This window comes from Lepisma saccharinum, chromosome 10 (genome assembly GCF_977018435.1).
Source record: "Lepisma saccharinum chromosome 10, izLepSacc3.1, whole genome shotgun sequence".
NCBI classification, from domain to species: Eukaryota; Metazoa; Arthropoda; class Insecta; order Zygentoma; family Lepismatidae; genus Lepisma; species Lepisma saccharinum.
The window spans coordinates 53,095,654-53,118,231 of NC_139238.1; the positions used below are offsets into that span (position 1 = coordinate 53,095,654).

At 35.5% G+C, this 22,578-nt stretch overlaps 1 protein-coding gene across 1 annotated transcript; it reads right to left on the reverse strand.

Moving 5' to 3' along the window:
- Positions 1-2,255: 2,255 nt before the first annotated feature.
- LOC145994103 (uncharacterized) lies at positions 2,256-4,130 on the reverse strand. Its single transcript, XM_083130190.1, has one exon. The coding sequence runs from the start codon at positions 4,128-4,130 to the stop codon at positions 2,256-2,258; it is 1,875 nt and encodes a 624-aa protein (XP_082986316.1).
- Between the last annotated feature and the right edge of the window lie 18,448 nt (positions 4,131-22,578).

The window sequence follows — 22,578 nt, forward strand, 5'->3', positions numbered from 1 at the left end:
CATATCCTTGCGTGATAGTGAAAATGGAGGTCATATTTGAAATCAGCATGTCAAAATTAGACCTGAGCCGATACCGATACCGATTTATCCAATCCAATCATCGCAGTACGCCAATACCATACCAGCAAATAAGATAGAAGTCATGGAAACGACACTTCCGAACGAGAACTCCTGGAAAATTAATTCATTCATATCCTTGCGTGATAGTGAAAATGGAGGTCATATTTGAAATCAGCATGTCAAAATTAGACCTGAGCCGATACCGATACCGATTTATCGGTATCGCCCGATACCAAGGGTATCGGTATCGGAAAGTATCGGTTGATATTTTTGTACTGATACTAGCCGATTCCATTTGTCTCTGAGTCGTTAGAAGCGTGGCCAAAACCATTTTTTTTTCCTTTTCAAAGATTCATTAACCTTTTCCAACTTACCTTTGGCTTTGAAAAAAACTGAAAAATACGAATTTGTGCATTTGTTAGTTGAACGTGGACTCAAGTTCCGTGGACGGCAAGTACGTGACAAAGAATCCATACTCAGATAAGACTCGGGGTCAAGTATCTTGCAAACCAAGGGTAACGTGAAATTATCCCCATCGGTGCCTATCGGTGAGAGTATCAGCATCGGTATCGGTTCAAAGTGGTATCGGCTCAACCCTAGTCAAAATACATAAGAATCAGCCCTCAGATTCCAAACACTTTACACGAATTTTGCAGGGTTGTGTTATCGCCTCTAACATGCAAATTTTATATGGGGATTTGTCATCTGAGAACAGAGTAGGATAGATAATTATCTAGATAAGTGTTCTATGTTCATTATGTGTAATTTACTAGTACATTACTTAAGGTAGAAAAAAATGTTACCTTATGTTTGCGTACGAAAATATTTCTCTTCATCTATGCGAAATAATATTTTCCCTCCAAACACATGAATAAATAAAATACATAATTACATGGTATTCTCATGCTTTATAAACATATTAGCTGATTAACCGGCGTTGCCCGGGGATTTATTTATCCCAATCTTCTATTAGACAGGAAAATAATGAATTGTAACTATAGTGTAAAATAAACTTGGAGTTGGGAGTGTCACAATTCATCTTAGCGATCCCGAAAACTATGAATTCCACACTAATATCGGTCATTATCGATTATTTTTACATGTCTACCCCTTCCCACCCCCTCCCCTAAGGGTACAAGAGGTGTATTGACGTTGAATGGCATTGGGACTGTCACTATTCATCTCAGCGACCCCGACAACTATAGATTCCACCCTAATATCTGTATTTCTTATTATTTTTGCATGACACCCCCTCCCACCCTCACCCATAGGGGTGCCAGGGATGTCTTACCTCCACAGTATTTCTTTCGAGATTGCAAGTGATACGTGTTCCAAGTGTGGTTGAAATATATATATATATGTATATATATATATATATATATATATATATATATATATATATATATAGGGAGAGAGAGAGAGACAGAGAGAGAGATATCAAATAGTAATAATTTACTTAATTTTAAAAAAGAATTCTTGGATAGATGGAGGCACTTCCAAGGGAATACTCTGACATGTGTGAAAAATTTGTTCTGCTTTTGAGGATATTTTCAAACAACAGATCACAAATTCAAGATTTTCACTCTGTAGATGAACAGGAATTGTGGAGTGGCTTCAACTCAATAGTATTTTCTGAAATATCCTCACGAATACTGGATAAGAATATGAAACCCGCCGAACGTTAATGTTCGTATAAAATAATCCTTAAAACATGCAATTGTTTTTGTAAAAGTAGCATTTATGCACTCTGTTATACAGGGTGGCTCAAAAAGTCACTTAACACCCTTGGTACAAGGCCACTGCAGCGCGCAACATGGAAATGGTGATGACCAATCGTTGCCAGGACAAGGGGGAACCACATTGACGCCACCCGCGCGGTCGGCAGCCATCTTGATGTCCGCCATCTTGAAATCAACTTCAGAATTTTAAATGGGAAGGGAGTGATATGATATATCAAATCAGGCTAGAATTTCACGAGAAATTCAATGGTGAAGGTTGTTTCGACGTATCTGAGTCCTCCAGAATCTGGAAATATATTGAATAAAACCGCTTTGTTCTTTCTCCATTCGTTTTTTTTTTAAACTTTTATAACAAATTGGTAACAATCACCAATTTTCTTCGAATCAATTTTTCTTCTCCATATTACAAAAATTTAAATACATCAAAATTTTTCAAGATAATTACTAACTGTGTTCCTAATAGCTATTATGAAAATGCGATTTCAGTAATTCACAAAGAAATACCATGAAGCTGGCACCAAGACCTAGAAGAAGCATAATAAACACACCCTGTAGGTTTTGGAATCCTAACACAATCTTGTCTTCATTTTCCTTAGGTCGATATACTTCTTGAAATGATGATCTTAAATCTACCAACAATTCGCAATTCCAAACATGAGGGAGACCTGCCTCGACGGATGCGTCGACGACCCGCGTGAAGGGTTCCGTGAATGGGGAATTGCGTCTCATGTGAAACACAAGCGGAACAGCTCTTACCTTCTCTTTTCCAATGTGGAATGTGGATTTCCCATTTCGATCAATCTGATGGCAAATCCTGATTATGGACTTCGCATATGAAAGAGGTAGAAATATCGCATACGTTCTCTGCTTGACAACTTCGCAAATGTCATTATCGTCCAGTAATGGAACCCAGCGGGTGTATAACATTTTCGAAGTCTTGTCTTCGTAGAGGCGAAACTCGTCCTTCATCACACTTGGACCTGTGATGAGCAATCTGGAATTGAGAAGCTCCTCCAGATTGTCAACAAGTGGCGGCATCTTAGGATTTGTGGTGAAGCTAAACAGAGCGCTCTGGTATCCTGTATTAAGCACAACAGAACATGAAACCCAAAGGAAGAAAGCAAATCGCAATGAAATAAAATGTGGTATTTGTGGCACAGAATATCCCAAAATAATAGATATGTTGTACAACACATATTTCATTTGATTAAAAGGTACTCGTTCGTCAAAAGTACGTGGCATGTACGTCATGAGAATGCACATTAGTAGAAAACATGTGGTAATAAGAGTCCACGACAGATAATCGTAAGGGAATATCATGTTCATCCAACTAGGATACGGACTAGGAAGAGGAACTATGAATCCGGTGTAGGCGTAGTCTCTTGTCAAAATTGTGTCGAATACAGAATACAATGTAGCATTGACAACTGCATAGTTGATAGTTCCCTCCATCTTACCGTCAAAAATTTTCTTTAAGTGACCTACGACATTGCCTTCCGTATCTACAAATCCTTCTGTCAGTGCAAATTCATACAAGTAACCAGTGCTTATTGTAAAATTCAATTTATCTGCAAATGATTGCAGCAATCCTCCGTGTGCTCCTGTAAACATTTTCGTATCATCAGGAAGCTGCAATTGGTGAATATAGTAAGAGAGCCAAGCGTTGAAAGAAAGACTACATCCATACAAATCTTTCAATTTGTTAGGGAAAAGATATTCTCCGAATATGAAGCGACCACGTTTCCAAATTTCCACAAGATGCTCCTCTACAATTATGCCACACTCATTATTCTGGTAAGGAAAGTAATTATACATAAACACAGAGTTGCTTGTCCTCGGTTTGAATGAGAATGACTTTTCCATTGAGGGGTGCATAACAAGCACGTTATATAAGCGTCTATTGTGCAAAGACACAAATACTTTATGAACTTCTTTTGATTTTGTTTGTTCATCGTGAATGACAATCAAATATTTGGAACTTGGTTTCCAACCCATCCTAAATAAAGCATTTTGCATTATGTTATTAATGTTAGATGATTTTATAAGATTGATAATATAGTCCACTTCATTTGTAATAAGGAACTGAGAATATGCAGAAGTATTTTCTGCTGGGTCTATTAAATTGACAGCCAAGTGCGGTTTCTGAATCCCATGTAACTGTATAGTTTCTTGACCCTCAAAGGACACAACCAAGTTTCTGCTATGAAAATATTTCTGTATAACTTCGTAAGCACAAGAAGTTAAATCATCATCGTACGAATTGACGGAGTTCACGTGCAAGGTACCATTGCAGTGTCGGATCAAGAACAGCAGCATGAGTGTCAGGCACATTCTCAGAATATCTTGCCTGTAAGAAGAAGAAAGTGTCTCATTCAAAAATTGTTTGTTAAATTAAAACATACATAAATTAGTGAATTAGCTTCATTACAATATAGATGTTTTCTCTTGTGAAAAAATAGTATGTAACTACACAGTACTTATTTGTAGACTTAAAAAAATATTGCCGCAGTTGGGTTTGCTTTCCTGGTTTGCTCCAAGTATGCAGGTTCTGGAAACTGAGTCTATTGTACTGTACAATTATGGATCACGATAATATAGGAACGTCTTCCACATCAACGTGATATAACAGCCATTGAATGACAAACATATTTGTAAATTTGTTGTGTAGCTGTTGCACCCATCCGGAATGTTGATCTCTAACAATAATCTATGAAGCGTTTGTTGTAGTCAAAATATATAAAATTGTCGAGTATTATGAACAATTTATGGCAATTTGAAGCACAAAAAATAAATCACACATTAAAAATACAGAATATGAACTTCCATATATTCGAATCAATAGGAAGATTCCAAATTGTTAGTCAATCATTAAATTGAATCTAGAGGTTCGGATCTTGAAGCCATACATTACATTGAAATTCTAATGCACGCGACACTTGAATAACCAAGCAGCCTATTATACACCTTAAAATTTGAACTTAACATTAAGTTATTAGCTAGTAAACTGCGTGTTGCAATAATTAAAACGGCATTTATATATCTTCCGATATTATTTATATTGAAATAATCCGATACAAATACAATTTGCATTAAATTAAATCCATTTTGTTACTAAGGAAACTTAAAATATTTTGCACTTAAACAGTGTTATTGGACTCAGTGAGCTCCCGTTAATTTACAAGCATACGTTCAATGGAACAGAAATATATATTTTATATTTGTTACTACAGAAAAGAGTCACAATCAATAAATAACACATGGTCTGTAAATTGTTTCTAGTAATTTAAAGTAATTTAAAGTTTACAATCGTCTGACTATATTATGAAATTACAGGTTATGGATATTATGAATAATTAGTTTGTAATAAGTAATTTTGAATTAGAAGTTAATACTTATTACATTCCAATGTATGTATTTACTCTTTTCAATGACTATTGTGCGATATTTAGTGTCTAGCATTAAAGAGGACTAGCAAAACTTTAGCGAGGATAAAGTCCACTTTATGCTCTGATTAGCTTATCGGGAATGGAGCTGATGGGTCTCTATCGGGAACCCAACAAGGACCTATTGATTATAAGGATCCAGTATTTGCTCTCAAGAAAGCACAAGGAGGAGGGGGGGGCGGAGTTAGCAATGCCCCATCTAACGTTAGTTACACCACATACTACTCTACTATCCCAACCACTATCCTGCTTTACTTAAGGTTAAATCCATTTATTGAAATTTCGCATGTGTACACATTGATTTTTACGGCGAACTTATTTGTTACCATTCCAAAGGAAGTACAACTGAGATGGTTCTTTGATTGCAAACGGAAACGTACTAACATGGACGATGTTTTGGACTTGTTGAAAGGATTGCCATTTCCTACCAATTATCCCTTCCTAAAGTTACAAATACAGAAGGTTGTTCGGGATCTCTGGTGACGATTTTGAAAGCCGCTGGCGGCGCTGTTATCAACGTCAGTCCGTCCAAACGGTGCATGCTGAGCAACGTCAGTACCGCGAACGCGTGTGCAGAGTGTTGTGCCATTTACCTACAACGATCCCGAAGAAAGTTGAACCATGCTGGGAGAACTACATAACAGCCCTTTCCGATGCTAAATATAGCTATTCGGCAATCAAAGGAATGTGCAAGAAGCGTGGTTTTGTGATATCGAAGAACGGGATCAGTGCGGTATTGAACAAAAAAAGAAAAGGCCGACTGGGCCTAATTCCACAGGGGAAGAAACAGGCAAATCCACGAGCAGCTACGAGTCGTACACTGGACATAGTGAGAAAAGTGAAGGCCCTTGTGTCAGGTGGTAACCCTGCCCCCCAAAGGAGTATCGCACGTAAGTTGGGAATGTCTGTGTCAACAGTGAACACCATAATCAAGAAGGACCTGCAACTAGAAATGCGGCATAAGCGGCGAGTTCACAAGCTGTTGCCTCGTCACATTGCGGAACGTCGCACGAACGCTAGAAAGCTCTATGAGACCTATCTTGCAGGTGAGAGCTGGAAAAATGTGGTGACATTAGACGAAGCATATGACTAACCTTAGTGACTGTCACAAACCCCGCGCGATTTAGTACCGCCCTCGCGACAAAAACAATTATCAAACATTGTATCGAGAATGCCAGTAAAGTTTTCCACGGGGTTTCATGATCATCGCTGGATACTGCTATAATGGCAAGCTAGCAATTCGCCGTGGAGCTAATAATGTGAAGGTGAACTCCACGTACTATCAGGATGAGGTTTGAACACCCATTTATAACATAGATATTCCGGCACTGTATGGGGGGGCAAAAACCAGGGGTGTCTTGGAGTTGAACGGAATTGGGAGAGTCACTGCTCATCTTACCGACCACGAAAACTGTGGATTTTACACTACTATCCGTCGTTTTCGATTATTTTTACATGTCACAACATGAGTCATACTCTTAGTTTTCTTCTGGTAGTCAACTGCCCTAACAATTTTTTTTTCCGTAAGGTATGGACAGTTGATACAAGTCATATTTTACGTTACGTCACTACTTGAAAAATATGACATTAAGGTACCATTTTCAATGTCTGTTTCCAAGTTCAATTACAGGCATGGCTAGCACGACAGTATTACATGTCTAAAACATTTCATTAAAATAACCATGATGTATCGAATTTTGAGTACTAATTTAGTAAATTATACATGACTGTTTATGTTATCTCTGGACTAAATCTTCTTATATAGATGTCACTCTTGTCTGATGCATGTTTTGTAACTAGGAATTTAATCATATGTGATGGTGATTATCTCGAGGATAATAAAAAATGTTTTCGAAGGCACTAAAAACTCTCAACTAAGCACCGAAAGATACAAAATACAAGTTATTTAAATTGTTATTATTTTCTTGGGCACCATATGTCGCCTCGGTTGAATATGACCGTGCATTTTTCTAATCTAGCATTGCAACATCTGCGCTTACATTAATCAGTGTGATTCATAAAAATCGAAACATATGCCGGAGATTTGTTGTTATTTTAGATATCAAGATTAACTATTTTCCAATTTCGTTTGCAATTAGAAAAATATATGAAGAAGGTATGTCAATTTCCAATTTAATTATTGTATGTAGAACTTGTAAAAGCCATGAGGGAAAAATGGCGGATTTGTAGCCCCTGGACGGAAACAGACGTTGCTAGAAAGTACGAAACGGGCATTTGCACTCTCTGAAAAAGCCTAACCGAGCGTCTCGTGCTCTCGCCCAAAGTAAATTTGCTCTCGCCGACTTGGTTCGCTTATTTGAAAAGTTTTCAAGGTAATGTTATGTGTGTTTGGGCTCTAATATGTTACAAATATTGTCAATATTCTTAATAATAAACTAAGTAAGTAATATTCATTTCAAGATAGTTAGTAGAATGTAGAATTCAATAGCGACACTAAATCGGATAAGCAATATTTTACGTCTCTTGTCATTTTCGCATTTTTAAACGTAATTGAAAAATTATTGTTTTTCGTCATTCCCCTCGAATCGCTACCTCTCCTCTGTAATAAATTCTGATGCTCATGTTTTGAAATCCGAAAAGTCTAGCATAATTCACTTACAGTAGTTTTCGGTTTAGAATAAACTTTCTTTAAGTTCCGTAGCAACGTCCGTTTCCATGGACAACAACAAGCACGGAAAGGTCTAAAGAATTGTTTGTTATTATACCTCTAACATTTAGTTAAAAGAAGCACGATGTAGATATTTTCGCATTGAGTATAACAATATATACGTAATTGTATATGGACTGAAACTTGTTTGAGGCACCTTTTCAAAACCATGAGTTCATTCATCTGTGTGTGATCTGTGAGAAATATAATGTAGCTAGACAATAAAAATTATGAAATGTAAAACAAATGTAACTGGTGCATAGCAGCAAAGCTACAACCAAATATACATTTATTTAAAAAAAAACAATTGAAGGAAACAATGGGAGCCTGTGGTTGATCGAAAGTGAGCTGTTTGTGTAATATTGTGGTAATATTAATAGTTGTTAATTCAGTGAGTACTGTTTATAAAGACAGAATTTTGTGACTGGAATTGAGTTAAACCCATATACTTATTTAAGTTGAAGTTTAAACACGGAAAAAGGAAATATACACATTAATGTGATTTGCGTATGGCAGTTCTTGTTTACGTCATGGCGGATGTCATAGGTTATATGGAACTTAATAATCAAGTAGAAATTATAACGAATTTGGTAGAAGACAATGAAATTGTTATAGAAGAAACATCTAGGAAACAGGTTAAAAGAGTCAGATCTCCTGAAGATGATCAAGTTCCAGCAAAAGCGGTAAGGAAGGACAGTTTAGATAGTAGAGATAAAGTAAACAAGTTTGGAGAAGGTCGAAGAGAAAATAATGTAGACAAGTGTAAAATGTATTATGATACACATAATGAGCCTTATTTAGTAATAATGGCTAGTACAAAAGGTGCAGAAAAGAAATTTAACTCTATGAAAATAGGAAATGAATTGCGAAAGAAAGATATAAGGGTCAGGTATATCCAACCAAGAGCAAAGATTTATTTTTAAACCAGGAATGAAGCTAACAATTTCATGAAAAATATGCATTTTCATAAAGAAAATAATATTGATGTGTTCATCCCAGAATCCTTATTGATGAGGGAAGGATTGATATATGGTGTGCCCACTGAATTTGAATAGGAGGAAATTAAGGAAAGTATTGAAGACCCGACAGTAATATCAGTGGAAAGAATGAAAGAGATAATTCGAAAAGATAATGGATCATATTATTTTGTTCCTACTAAGCTAATATCAATCACGTTTAGATCTCAAGAAATGCCTAAACAGATTATTGTGGTTAGTCACATTTTCGATGTTACACCTAAAGTTAGAAATGTGATGCAATGTAAGAAATGTTACAGATTTGCACATTCAGCAGCCATATTCAAGGATAAAGCTAAGTGTGCTAGATGTGGAAAAGAGGAACATGAAATTTGTAATGAAACTCTGAAATGTTTAAATTGCGGAGGAGAACATGTTGGTAGTGATAAGTCATGTGCAAAATGGGAAATGGAAAGAGAAATCGTAAAGGTTATGGCGTATGATAATTTATCCCGGCAAGAAGCAAGAGAGAGAGAGAGAGAGTAATAACAGGTAACGTACCAAGCAATTATGTTGTTCAAGGCAACTCATATGCTGATCAAATAAAAAAACCATATAAACAAAAGTCAAGTAAGTGAAATTAAAAAAAGAAAGACTGGTGTTGTAGGAAATAGCATAACAATACAAAACGGATTTGAAGCCTTAAGTGATTGGGGTGAAAGAAAATCAGATACATACTTGGAAAATGTTTCATGGAAAAGAGTTCCTCCAGAAGATCATAGAGACTATTCCAAATTTGAAAATAAATTTTGGAAAAAATTTCAGACTAAATTCTTATTCGCAAAGAAAGAATTATAATGGTGGAAATTCTCAAGGACAATCAAGTAAAGGTTCTCTAAATGATTGATTGATACTTTGTTTTAAGTCCACTTTATGCACAGTTAGGTTAATCGGGACTGGACCTACAGTTTAAAGTGGGATCCGAACCACTTGTGCCTCCACCGGGTATCGAACCCGGGACCCCTTGATTACAAGGCGACTAAAGGTTATCTAAAGAAATTACAAAGTAATCAAAAACAATTGAATGGAAAGTCTACAGGAACTGTAATTAAGTCAAGGAATAATGAGGAAGATGTGGATAGTACAAACAGAAGCATGCAGGAAGTGAACATCGGAATCTACAACAATGAAGAACAGAAAAAAATCGTGTACTTTCCTCACATAACATCTCAGAAAGCTGTTATGTATAATTTGTTACAATTAATGGCGAAACTTATGGCGACATTAACTAAAAATTCTGACTTATTAAGCATAAAATAAATACTAACAGAATGCTCACAAATAAATGGCCAGGTGCAGAAAATTATTGAGGATTTGTAAATTTTTGGAGAGACACCTAAGGGTGTGGAAGAAAAAATAATGGAAGACATTAATGAGGGTACACTGGAATGTAAGATCACTGAAAGCAAAAAAGCAAAATCTGGTGAAATTAATAGATGAATATGGACCTGAACTTTTATGTTTATCGGAAATCTTTGTGGACCCATCAAACATAAATTATTTTAAATTAAATCATTATCACATAATTTATGAAAAGATTAGAGATGATAGTAAAGGAGTTGCAATTATGATTCATGAAAGCATTCCATTTGAACCTATATCTTTTGATTATACATTGTCTATATACGACACATACAAAATTGAAGTCGTAGGAATTAAAATTGCTTTTAGTAATCAAAAAGTTAATATTATATCTATATTTATACGTACAGGTGCAGAGTCACAGAAATTAACGACAAATACATTATCGCAAATGTTTCAATGCATAGAAAGGCCTTTTATTATAGCAGGGGATTTCAATTGCCATCACATAATATGGGAAGATCAGGATGAAGATAAGTTGGGGAAAGTGTTAGTAGAATGTATGGATTTGTACAACTTTACTGTAATTAATGACGGGTCTGCTACGTATATAGGAAGATTAGGTACTCGGCCAACAGCTATAGATTTAACGTTAATGTTAGATGATATATGTGGTCAATTTCAGTTGGAAACAGAAAGTGATCAAAGAACCAGTGACCATTATCCATGTTTTTTTATACTGATACTAATACAGTGAGATCTTTCACTATTCCGCTCAGAAAATGGAAAGTTAACGAAGCTGATTGGAATAAATATTCTAAATAACTTACAATCTTATTTAAAAATACAGATTTAAATAATATTGATAATAGTACATATGATTATTTTGTAGTTTGTAGATTCTGTTAGTATTGTTATGGACAGATCATGTACAAGGGCAAAAGAGGAAGTTGTAAAAAAGTATCCAATAGTACACTGGTGGAATAAAGATTGCCAAAATTTTAAAATACAGAGAATTGAAGCCACAGAAGTTTATAAAACAATACCAAATCAGAAAACTTGTATTATTTATAAGAAAGCAATAACGCAGGCCAAGAAAAGTTATATCAGTGCAAAAAGACAATCGTGGGCAAAGTATTGTGAAGACATAAATAACAAAGAGTGTATCAGTACCGTGTGGGCTAAATTTAAATCAATCCGCAAACCACATACCCCTCGATTAATACCACTCAAAGAAACCTGGAAAGATGAATTTATTATGAAGGTAACATGTAATAATAAACACGAACCTGAAGATGCCCCTGATGAAATTTTCTCTTTCAGTCCTAATGATAGACATTCACAAGGATTATACACCAATATCATGATCGATGAAATAAGAGACATAATAATTAGAGCCAAGGACACAACTACAGGAAAAGATGGAATATCATACTCGATGATTCAAAATTTGCCGGAATGTGGTATAATATATCTTTGTAACATCTACAACTATATAATGAATTCAGGAAATGTACCGCAATCGTGGTACACTCAAATGATTTTACCAATATTGAAACCTGGCAAAACCCACATAAAGGAGAATCTTATAGAGCGATAGCTTTGTCTTCAGTACTGGCGCAAATTTTTGAAAAATTAATTCTGAAGAGAATAAGTTGGCATATGGAGGGACAGGGTTTATTTTCAAGACTCTAAGTTGGATTTAGGAAGGTGTGTACAAATGCGTTGGCAATGTTATCATCAAAAATTTATGATACAATGAAAAGGAAAAGTAGTCTTATTGCTGCTTTCTTAGATATTAAAGGGGCATATGATAATGTAAATATAAATATATTATTAAACATTCTACAAAATCTGAAAATACCTTATATGCATCTAAAAATAATTTGGAATCTATTAAAAAATCGTTGTTTATATTTTTACTTTCACAATAAAGTTGAGGGTCCTAGATGGATAACAAGGAGACTTCCACAGGGAATCCCTTTAAGCCCTTTACTTTTTAATATATATTTAATGGATGTTCAAAGAATATGTCCTGAGCCATTTGGATATATACAATATGCAGATGATTTGTGTATATATGTGAGTGTCTCAAGCAAGTAGATAAAGGAGTCACCAACATGGAAGCGAAAATAATAGAAATAAAGAAATTTCTTGAGAATAGGTCTATGAATATATCGTCAGAAAAATCAAAGCTGATTATATTTAGTAAAAAAGGAGCTCCGAAAAATATGAATCAATACACAAAAAATCACACATTAACATAGAAAATACAGCAAAATGTTTAGGCGTTATATTTGATACTAAATTAACATGGAAACCTCATATAAAAATGTTAGTGAAAAAGGCAGAAGTAATTTATAATGTATTTCGTTCAATGGCTACAACAAAATGGGGAAGTCATCCTAGTAGCATGATGATTTTTTACAAAAACTATTACAAACCAACAATAGAATAAATAGAATACGGGATTATAGTCTCTTTAATAAGTTAAAAAGTGTATTTCGACCTTTGGAAGTAATGCGGAGGATAGTTCTTCGAAAGTGTCTAGGACTGATGAAGAGTACTCCCAATGTTGGGAGTACTCCAATACATGGGAGCATGCGAATGGAACTTAAATTATAGGAAAAGAGAAATATCTATTAAATATCTGTTAAAAACAATGTCAGAAGTTAATCATTCGTTTAACGACATTCTATTTGACTTGACTTGGTTGAATTATATGATACAGGCAAAATTAACAACTGCGAAGATATAGGATGGGTGCAATTATATAATGAGTACTATGAGGATCATCAAAAATTATTGAAAGTAAGGAGTAAGCCCATATATACTCTAGATTTTCCTGTTTGTGAATATAGAGATATTTATTTTACTGAACAATATACAAAATATGATTACATGGAAAAATGGAAAGATTATTACTTTATATATACACAGAAGGTTCAAAAAGTAGTCAAAATGTAAGATGTGCTGTTTATGATGTACAGAAGAAGTGGCCGCGGTGGCTCAGGATGTCGACCTTCGTGGTGAAGTGGTTGGCAGAGCTCGCTACAACGCCAGGGGTTCCGGGTTCGAGTCCCGGGTAAGGCATGGGTATCTGTGATTGCCCTGAAAAACTCCTGAAATAGAAATGTGAATGAAAAAAAAGTCGGTAACGTGTCTTACTACCATGCTAAAATACGGGAACTTTTTTAACGTTGGAAGCGGCCCCGGCGCCCACCCAGCGTCGAATAACATGGGTACCTGGAGGAAACCCTGGGGGGCAAAGGCGGTAATGGGCGTGATGCTGATCACATCACTCCCACTCACGACCGGATCAAGAAAGCGTGGGGCGTTACCCCCACACCCCCTATACGCCTTCATGGTGTGGTGCTATGCACAGGGGAGCACTTTACCTTTTTTTTACCTTTTAGAAGAAGGAATCAATTATGATATATTTACCGGAAGATTTTTCCATTTTTACAGCTGAAGCTTATGCAATTTACCAAGCACTAATTTATACATATAAATTGCAAAAAAATATATATTAATATTAACGGATTCCAAAAGTGTATTATATTCAATTCAGTCCAATTACGATTTATTATTTAAATGCTCCCCATATATTATAAACTTTGTAAAAACTTTACAAAATTTAAGGAGCAGGAGAAAGATAATTAATTTAGCTTGGGTTTAAGCTCATTATCAAAATTTAGGAAATGATATGCAAAACAAGCTAGAGTAATTCAACCTGTACTGGAGCTGAAAACCTGGTACAGAGACCTTCTACCGAGAGTGAAGAAAAAGTTGAAGGAAAACTGAAAGGAATGGTACAAAGATGAATTTCATAATACAGGCAGCTAATTTTAATAGAATCAGGCCTGGGTTTAAAAAAGTTCAGGGTTCACGGAATGTGATAGTATTACTAAATCGTATTAGGTCAGGACATACAACTACTAAAAGTCATTTACAAAAGATCAGGATTGTACAAAACCCAAACTGCACATATGGCAACAAGGAAGATATACACCATATCATATTTGAGTGTAATAGATACACACAAACAAGAGAGACATTCTATAAAACTCTTATAAACTGTTAAATTCCTTTCCCTCGGTGTTTGGAATCTTTGATTTGTGAACCTAACCTTACAGTTGGATATATATTGTTATCTTCTTTTTAGAAAATGTGGCTTAACTATTTAGTAGGAAAAAATTGTTGATAGTGTATTTTTATAATAATGTACTAAAAAATGTAAGTTTATGTACAGTACATATATAGATATGGGAGAAACTGCTTAGCGGTAATCCCAAGTAAAATGTAAATAAATAAAAGAAGGAAACAATGTGAGCAGGAGAGAAAGCCATGGAAACGGTTGCTAAGGACGTAAAAAAGGACATTTTCACCCTTAAAGAAGGGTCAATTGAGCGATTTCTTAATTTTCTTGGTTTTTTGGGACAATTTCATGGGGGGTCGTATTCAGACATTTTTCGCCTCCGGAGCTTCCTTCATGGAGAACATTTATGTCAGTCAGTCAGTGGTGGGATTGGGGCTTTATAGTTATTGGACTCGCGTACTTTCGACGTGGCCTTTGGTCACGTCTTGTACGCTCGCATGCATGATCTTCGGCCACGTTGTGGGCGTAGTCATGTTATACGTAGATGGGGTAAAATGTCTGCATGTTTTATTGGATGAAGCCAAACAAGTGTATAAGTTCGCTAATTTGAAAAGTTTAGAAAGTAACGTTATGTCTGTATGGGCTCTAATAAGGTACAAATATTCAAAATATTATTGTCTATTTTCCTAATAATAAACTGAGTAAGTAATAACAGTTTCAAGATAATTAGTTGGATGTTTTGCATAAACGAATTCAATAGCGACACTAAATTGGAAATGCAATCTTTCTGTCATTCTCCTCAAATTCCTACCTTGTCTCTGTAATAAATTCTGACGCTCGTATTTTGAAATTCGAAAAGTCTAGCATAATTACCTTTCAGTAGTTCTTGGGGTGAAAATAAACTTTCTGTAAGTTCCCTAGCAACGTCCGTTTCCATGGTGAACAACAAGCACGGCAAACTCTCTAAATAAGTGTTTGTTATTATACCTCTAAACATTGAATTAAAACAGCCACGATGTAAATATGTTCGCATTGAGTTTACCAATATATACGTTTCGCTTATTTGTAATTTGTCTAATATGGTACAAATATACAAAATATTCAAAATTGTCTATTTTCTTAATACTAAAGTGAGTAAGCAATAACTGTTTCAAGATAGTTAGTTAGATTTCTTGTATAAATGAATTCAAGAGCAACATTAAATTGAGAAAACAATATTTACGTCTATTGACATTTTCACATTTGTAAACGTAATAGAAAAATATTTGTTTTCCGTCGTTCCCATCAAAGTCCCACCTCTCCTCCGTAATAAATTCTGACGCTCATGTTTTCAAATACGAAAAGTCTAGCATAATTCCCTTACAGTAGTTTTCGGGGTGGAAATAAACGTCCTTTAAGTTTCCTAGCAACGTCCGTTTCCATGGACAACGACAAGCATGGCAAAAACTCTAACTAACTAACTAACTAACTCTCTAGCCTTCTTAAACCCGAAGGTTCATGGCTGCAGCAACACAGGCCTTCCATCTGTTCCTATCTTGAGCAAGCTCTATATACTCTTTTCAATCCCTACCGATTTCCTTTAGGTCCATCTCAACGTTGTCCCTCCATCTTCGTCTTGGCCTTCCTACAGGTCTCTTACCATCAGGTTTCCCAACAAGAATCCTGTAAACTCCTCTTTCCTCTCCCATTTGTGCCACATGTCCTGCCCACCTAAGTCTTCTTGATTTAATTATTCTAATAATATCTGGACATGAGTACAAATTATGTAGTTCTAAATTAAGTAACCTTCTCCACTCACCTGTCTCCTCATCCCTTTTAGGTCCAAAGATTTTCCTAAGGATTTTATTTTCAAATACTCTCAATTTATGTTCCTCTTTCAATGTAAGGGACCAAGTTTCACACCCATATAATACTACAGGCAAAATTACTGTTTTGTATATTTTAACTTTTAGTTTCTTAGATATTAAACGAGAAGACAAAAGTTTATGAAGAGAGAAGTAACATGCATTTCCTGAATTAAGCCTACTTTTTATTTCCTCTTTAATATAATTTTCATTTGTTAATATTACTCCTAAGTATTTGAATTTGGAAACTGGTTCAAACGAGTTGTTATCAATAATTAGATTTTGATTATTACCTAACACTTGGTTTCGGCCTGTAAGCATATATTTAGTTTTCTCTTTGTTAACTTCCAAACCTATCTCTTTAGCAGTTTTGAAAAATATTTTAGCATTATTCTTAATTGTATTCACATCATCCCCCAGTAAGTCTACATCATCTGCATATGCTAACAACTGAGTCACACCATTTAATTTTAGTCCTTCTTTAGTTTCTCTTACCTTCCTTACAGCATATTCTAAGGCAAAATTAAAGAGCAATGGAGATAATGCATCTCCTTGTTTTAACCCATCATGAATTGTAAATTTGTCAGACACATTATTACCCACACGAATTTTACTTTCTGTTTCACTGGTTCATATTTTTATCATACTAACAAGCTTCTTAGGTATTCCAAACTCTACTAATATATTATATAGTTTATCTCTTTTGACCGAATCATATGCTTTTTTGAAATCAATGAATAGCTGATGGACATTTTGATTATATTCCCACTTTTTTTCAAGTGTCTGTCTGATGTGAAAAATTTGATCTGTAGTTGATCGGTTACGTTTAAATCCACATTGATAATCACCTATAATTTCATTAGCATATGGGGTTAGTCTTGTTAAAAGAATGTTAGACAATATTTTGTATGTTGTTGATAGTAGAGAAATTCCACGGTAATTACTGCAGTTCATTTTATCACCTTTTTTAAACACAGGAACAATTATGGATTCTTTCCACTGTTGAGGGATTTCTTCTTTATTCCATATTAAACAAATTAATTTATGAATTTGACATATTAATGAATTTCCACCATATTTATTTAACTCAGCTGGTATTAAATCAATGCCAGGTACTTTGTTATTCTTTAGCCTTTTAATAGCATCTTTAACTTCAGTCAAGTTAGGTTCTGGAACTAAAGGTTCTCCTGTGTGGACTTCAAAAACTCTAAATAATTGTTTGTTATTATACCTCTAAACATTTAGTTAAAACAACCACGATGTAGATAATATTTTCGCATTGAGTTTACCAATATATATATAATTGTATTTGGGCTGAAACTCCTTATTATGTAGATGTCACCCTTGTTTGAGCCACCTTTTCAAAGCCAGGAGTTGATTCATCTGTGTGAGAAATATAATGTATCTCAACAAAATTTTCTCGGCCTTTTGGGACGATTTCATGGGGGGTCATAATCGGGCATTTTTCGCCTCCAGGGCTTCCTTCATGGGGAACATTTATGTCAGTGAGTCAGTGGTGGGATTGGGGCTATATATATATTGGACTCGCGTACTTTCGACATGGCCTTTGGCCACGTCTTGTACGCTCGCATGCGTGACCTTCGGCCACGTTGTGGGCGCAATCACGTTATAGATGGGGTTCCTCAATGACCTTAATGACTTTGAAAATGTCTGCATGTTGTATTGGATGATGGGGAACATGTGTACAAGTTCACTAATTTGTAAAGTTTAGAAAGTAACTTTATGTGTGTATGGGCTGTAATAAGGTACAAATATTCAAAATATTATTGTATATTTTCTTAATAATGAACAGAGTAAGTAATAACCGTTCCAAGATAAGTAGTTGGATGCTTTGCATAAACGAATTGAATAGCAACTAAATTGAAAATTCAATATTTACATATTTTGTTAGTTTCACATTTTTGAACGTAATTGGATAATAACTGTTTTCCGTCATTCCCCTCAAATCCCTACCTTGCCTCTGTAATAAATGCTGATGCTCGTATTTTGAAATTCGAAAAGTCTAGCATAATTCCCTTACAGTAGCTTCCGGGGTGAAAATAAACTTTCTTTAAGTGCCCTAGCAACGTCCGTTTCCATGGACAACAACAGGCACGGCAAGCTCTAAGGAATTGCATGTCATTATAACCCCTAAACATTTAATTAAAGCAAGCACGATGTAGATATTTACGCATTGAGTATAACGTAATTGTATCTGGGCTGAAACTCCTTATTATGTAGATGTCACCCTTGTTTCAGGCACCTTTTCAAAGCCAGGAGTTCATTCATCTGTGTGCTATTGATCTGTGAGAAATATAACGTATCTCGACAATTAAGAATTTGAAGAAAACAATGTGTGCTGCAAAAAATGCCCGTAGCAACGGTTGCTAAGGACGTGAGAAAAGGGCATTTTCACCCTTAAGGAAGGGCCGATTGAGAGATTTTTTAATTTTCTCGGCCTTTCGGGACGATTTCATGGGGGGTCGTAATCGGGCGTTTTTCGCCTCCGGGGCTTCCTTCATGGAGAACATTTATGTCAGTGAGTCAGTGAGTGAGTGGTGGGATTGGGGCTATATATATATTGGACTCGCGTACTTTCGACGTGGCCTTTGGCCACGTCTTGTACGCTCGCATCCGTGACCTTGGGCCACGTTATGGGCGTAATCATATTATAGATGGGGTAAAATGTCTGCATGTTGTATTGGAATTGGATGAAAGGGAACAAGCGTATAAGTTCGCTAATTTGAAAAGTTTAGAAAATAACTTTATGTGTGTATGGGCTCTAATATGGCACAAAAATTCAAAGTATTATTGTCTATTTTCTTAATAATAAACTGAGTAAGTAATAACCGTATCAAGATTATTAGCTGGATGTCTTGCATAAACGAATTGAATAGCGACTAAATTGAAAATTCAATATTTACGGCTTTTGTCATTTTCACATTTTTAAATGTAATTGGAAAATTATTGTTTTCCTTTATTTCCCTCAAATTCCTACCTTGCCTCTGTAATTAATTCTGACGCTTGAATTTTGAAATTCGAAAAGTCTAGCATAATTCACTTACAGTATTTTTCGGGGTGATAATAAACTTTCTTTAAGTTCCCTAGCAACGTCCGTTTCCATGGTGAACAACAAGCACCGCAAACTCTTTAAATAATTGTTTGCTATTATACCTCTAAACATTTAATTAAAACAAGGACGATGTAAATATTTTCGCACTGAGTTTACTAATACAAGTACCTATACGTAATTGTACCTGGGCTGAAACTGCTTATGTAGTAGATGTCACCCTTGTTTGAAATACCTTTTCTAACCAGGAGGTGATTCATCTCTTATTGATCTGTGAGAAATATAATGTATCTCGACAATTAAGAATTGAAGGAAACAATGTGTGCAAAAGAAATGCCCGTGGCAACGGTTGCTAAGGACGTGAAGAAAGGGCATTTTCACCCTTAAGGAAGGGCCGATTGAGAGATTTTTTAATTTTCTCGGCCTTTTGGGACGATTTCATGGGGGGTCGTAATCGGGCGTTTTTCGCGTCCGGGGCTTCCTTCATGGAGAACATTTATGTCAGTGAGTCAGTGAGTGAGTGGTGGGATTGGGGCTATATATATATTGGACTCGCATACTTTCGACGTGGCCTTTGGCCACGTCTTGTACGCTCGCATGCGTGACCTTCGGCCACGTTGTGGGCGCAATCACGTTATAGATGGGGTTCCTCAATGACCTTAATGACTTTGAAAATGTCTGCGTGTTGTATTGGATGATGGGGAACATGTGTACAAGTTCACTAATTTCTAAAGTTTAGAAAGTAACTTTATATGTGTATGGGCTCTAATAAGGTACAAATATTCAAACTATTATTGTCTATTTTCTTCATAATGAACTGAGTAAGTAATAACCGTTTCAAGATAATTAGTTGGATGTTTTGCATTTACGAATTAAATTGCGACACTAAATTGAAAATGTTATATTTACTTCTTTTGTCATTTTCACATTTTTGAACGTAATTGGATAATAACTGTTTTCCGTCATTCCCCTAAAATGCCTACCTTGCCTCTGTAATAAATTCTGTTGCTCGCATTTTGAAATTCGAGGAGTCTAGCATAATTCCCTTACAGTAGTTTTCGGGGTGAAAATAAACATTCTTTAAGTTCCCTAGCAACGTCCGTTTCCATGGACAACAACAGGCATGGCAAGCTCTAAGGAATTGCATGTCATTATACCCCCTAAACATTTAGTTAAAACAAGCACGATGTAGATATTTACGCATTGAGTATAACGTAATTGTATCTGGGCTGAAACTCCTTATTATGTAGATGTCACCCTTGTTTAAGGCACCTTTTTGTACCAGGTGTTGATTCATCTGTGTGCTATTGATCTGTGACAAATATAATGTAGCTAGACAATTAAGAATTGAAGGAAACAATGTGTGCAAAAGAAATGCCCGTGGCAACGGTTGCTAAGGACGTGAGAAAAGGGCATTTTCACCCTTAAGGAAGGGCCGATTGAGCGATTTTTTAATTTTCTCGCTCTTTTGGGACGATTTCATGGGGGGTCGTAATCGGACATTTTTCGCCTCCGGGGCTTCCTTCACGGAGAACATTTATGTCAGTGAGTGAGTGAGTGGTGGGATTGGGGCTATATATATATTGGACTCGCGTACTTTCGACGTGGCCTTTGGCCACGTCTTGTACGCTCGAATGCGTGACCTTCGGCCACGTTGTGGGCGTTATCATGTTATAGATGGGGTAAAATGTCTGCATGTTTTATTGGATGAAGCCAAACAAGTGTATAAGTTCGCTAATTTGAAAACTTTAGAAAGTAACGTTATGTCTGTATGGGCTCTAATAAGGTACAAATATTCAAAATATTATTGTCTATTTTCCTAATAATAAACTGAGTAAGTAATAACCGTTTCAAGATAATTAGTTGGATGTTTTGCATAAACGAATTCAATAACGACACTAAATTGGAAATGCAATATTTACGTCTTTTGTCATTTTCACATTTTTAAACTTAATTGGATAATAATTGCTTTCTGTCATTCTCCTCAAATTCCTACCTTGCCTCTGTAATAAATTCTGACGCTCGTATTTTGAAATTCGAAAATTCTAGCATAATTCCCTTACAGTAGTTCTCGGGGTGAAAATAAACTTTCTGTAAGTGCCCTAGCAACGTCCGTTTCCATGGTGAACAACAAGCACGGCAAACTCTCTAAATAATTGTTTGTTATTATACCTCTAAACATTTAATTAAAACAACCACGATGTAAATATGTTCGCATTGAGTTTACCTATATATACGTTTCGCTTATTTGGAAAGTTTTGAACGTAACTCAGTGTGTGTGTACGGGCTCTAATATGGTACAAATATACAAAATATTCAAAATTGTCTATTTTCTTAATAATAAAGTGAGTAAGCAAGTTTCAAGATAGTTAGTTAGATTTCTTGTATAAACGAATTCAAGAGCGACATTAAATTGAGAAAACAATATTTACGTCTTTTGCCATTTTCACATTTGTAAACGTAATAGAAAAATAATTGTTTTCCGTCATTCCCATTAAATTCCTACCTCTCCTCTGTAATAAATTCTGATGCTCATGTTTTGAAATACGAAAAGTCTAGCATAATTCCCTTACAGTACTTTTCGGGGTGAAATTAAACGTTCTTTAAGTTCCCTAGCAACGTCCGTTTCCATGGACAACAAGCACTGCAAACTCTCTAAATAATTGTTTGTTATTATACCTCTAAACATTTAGTTAAAACAACCACGATGTAGATAATATTTTCGCATTGAGTTTACCAATATATACGTAAGTAATTGATTCTGGGCTGAAACTCCTTATGTAGATGTCACCCTTGTTTAAGGCACCTTTTTGAACCAGGTGTTCATTCATCTGTGTGTGATCTGTGACAAATATAATGTAGCTAGACAATTAAGAATTGAAGGAAACAATGTGTGCAAAAGAAATGCCCGTGGCAACGGTTGCTAAGGACGTGAAAAAAGGGCATTTTCACCCTTAAGGAAGGGCCGATTGAGCGATTTTTGAATTTTCTCGGCCTTTTGGGACGATTTCATGGGGGGTCGTAATCGGGCGTTTTTCGCCTCCGGGGCTTCCTTCACGGAGAACATTTATGTCAGTGAGTGAGTGAGTGAGTGGTGGGATTGGGGCTTTATATATATTGGATAAGTGGCGCAATTTACGAAGTACAACACCAACATGATAAAACATAACCTTATTGAAAGTAAATTGCTCATATTTCAATGACTACATTTCACAATTCTATCTTTGACTTACCCTTACGCGAATTTCCTATGAGCCTTTTAAAAATACATAAACACTTAAATTAAAAAAAATATTTAAAAAAAAATAATATGTAGAAAAATCTGAAGTCTTAATTT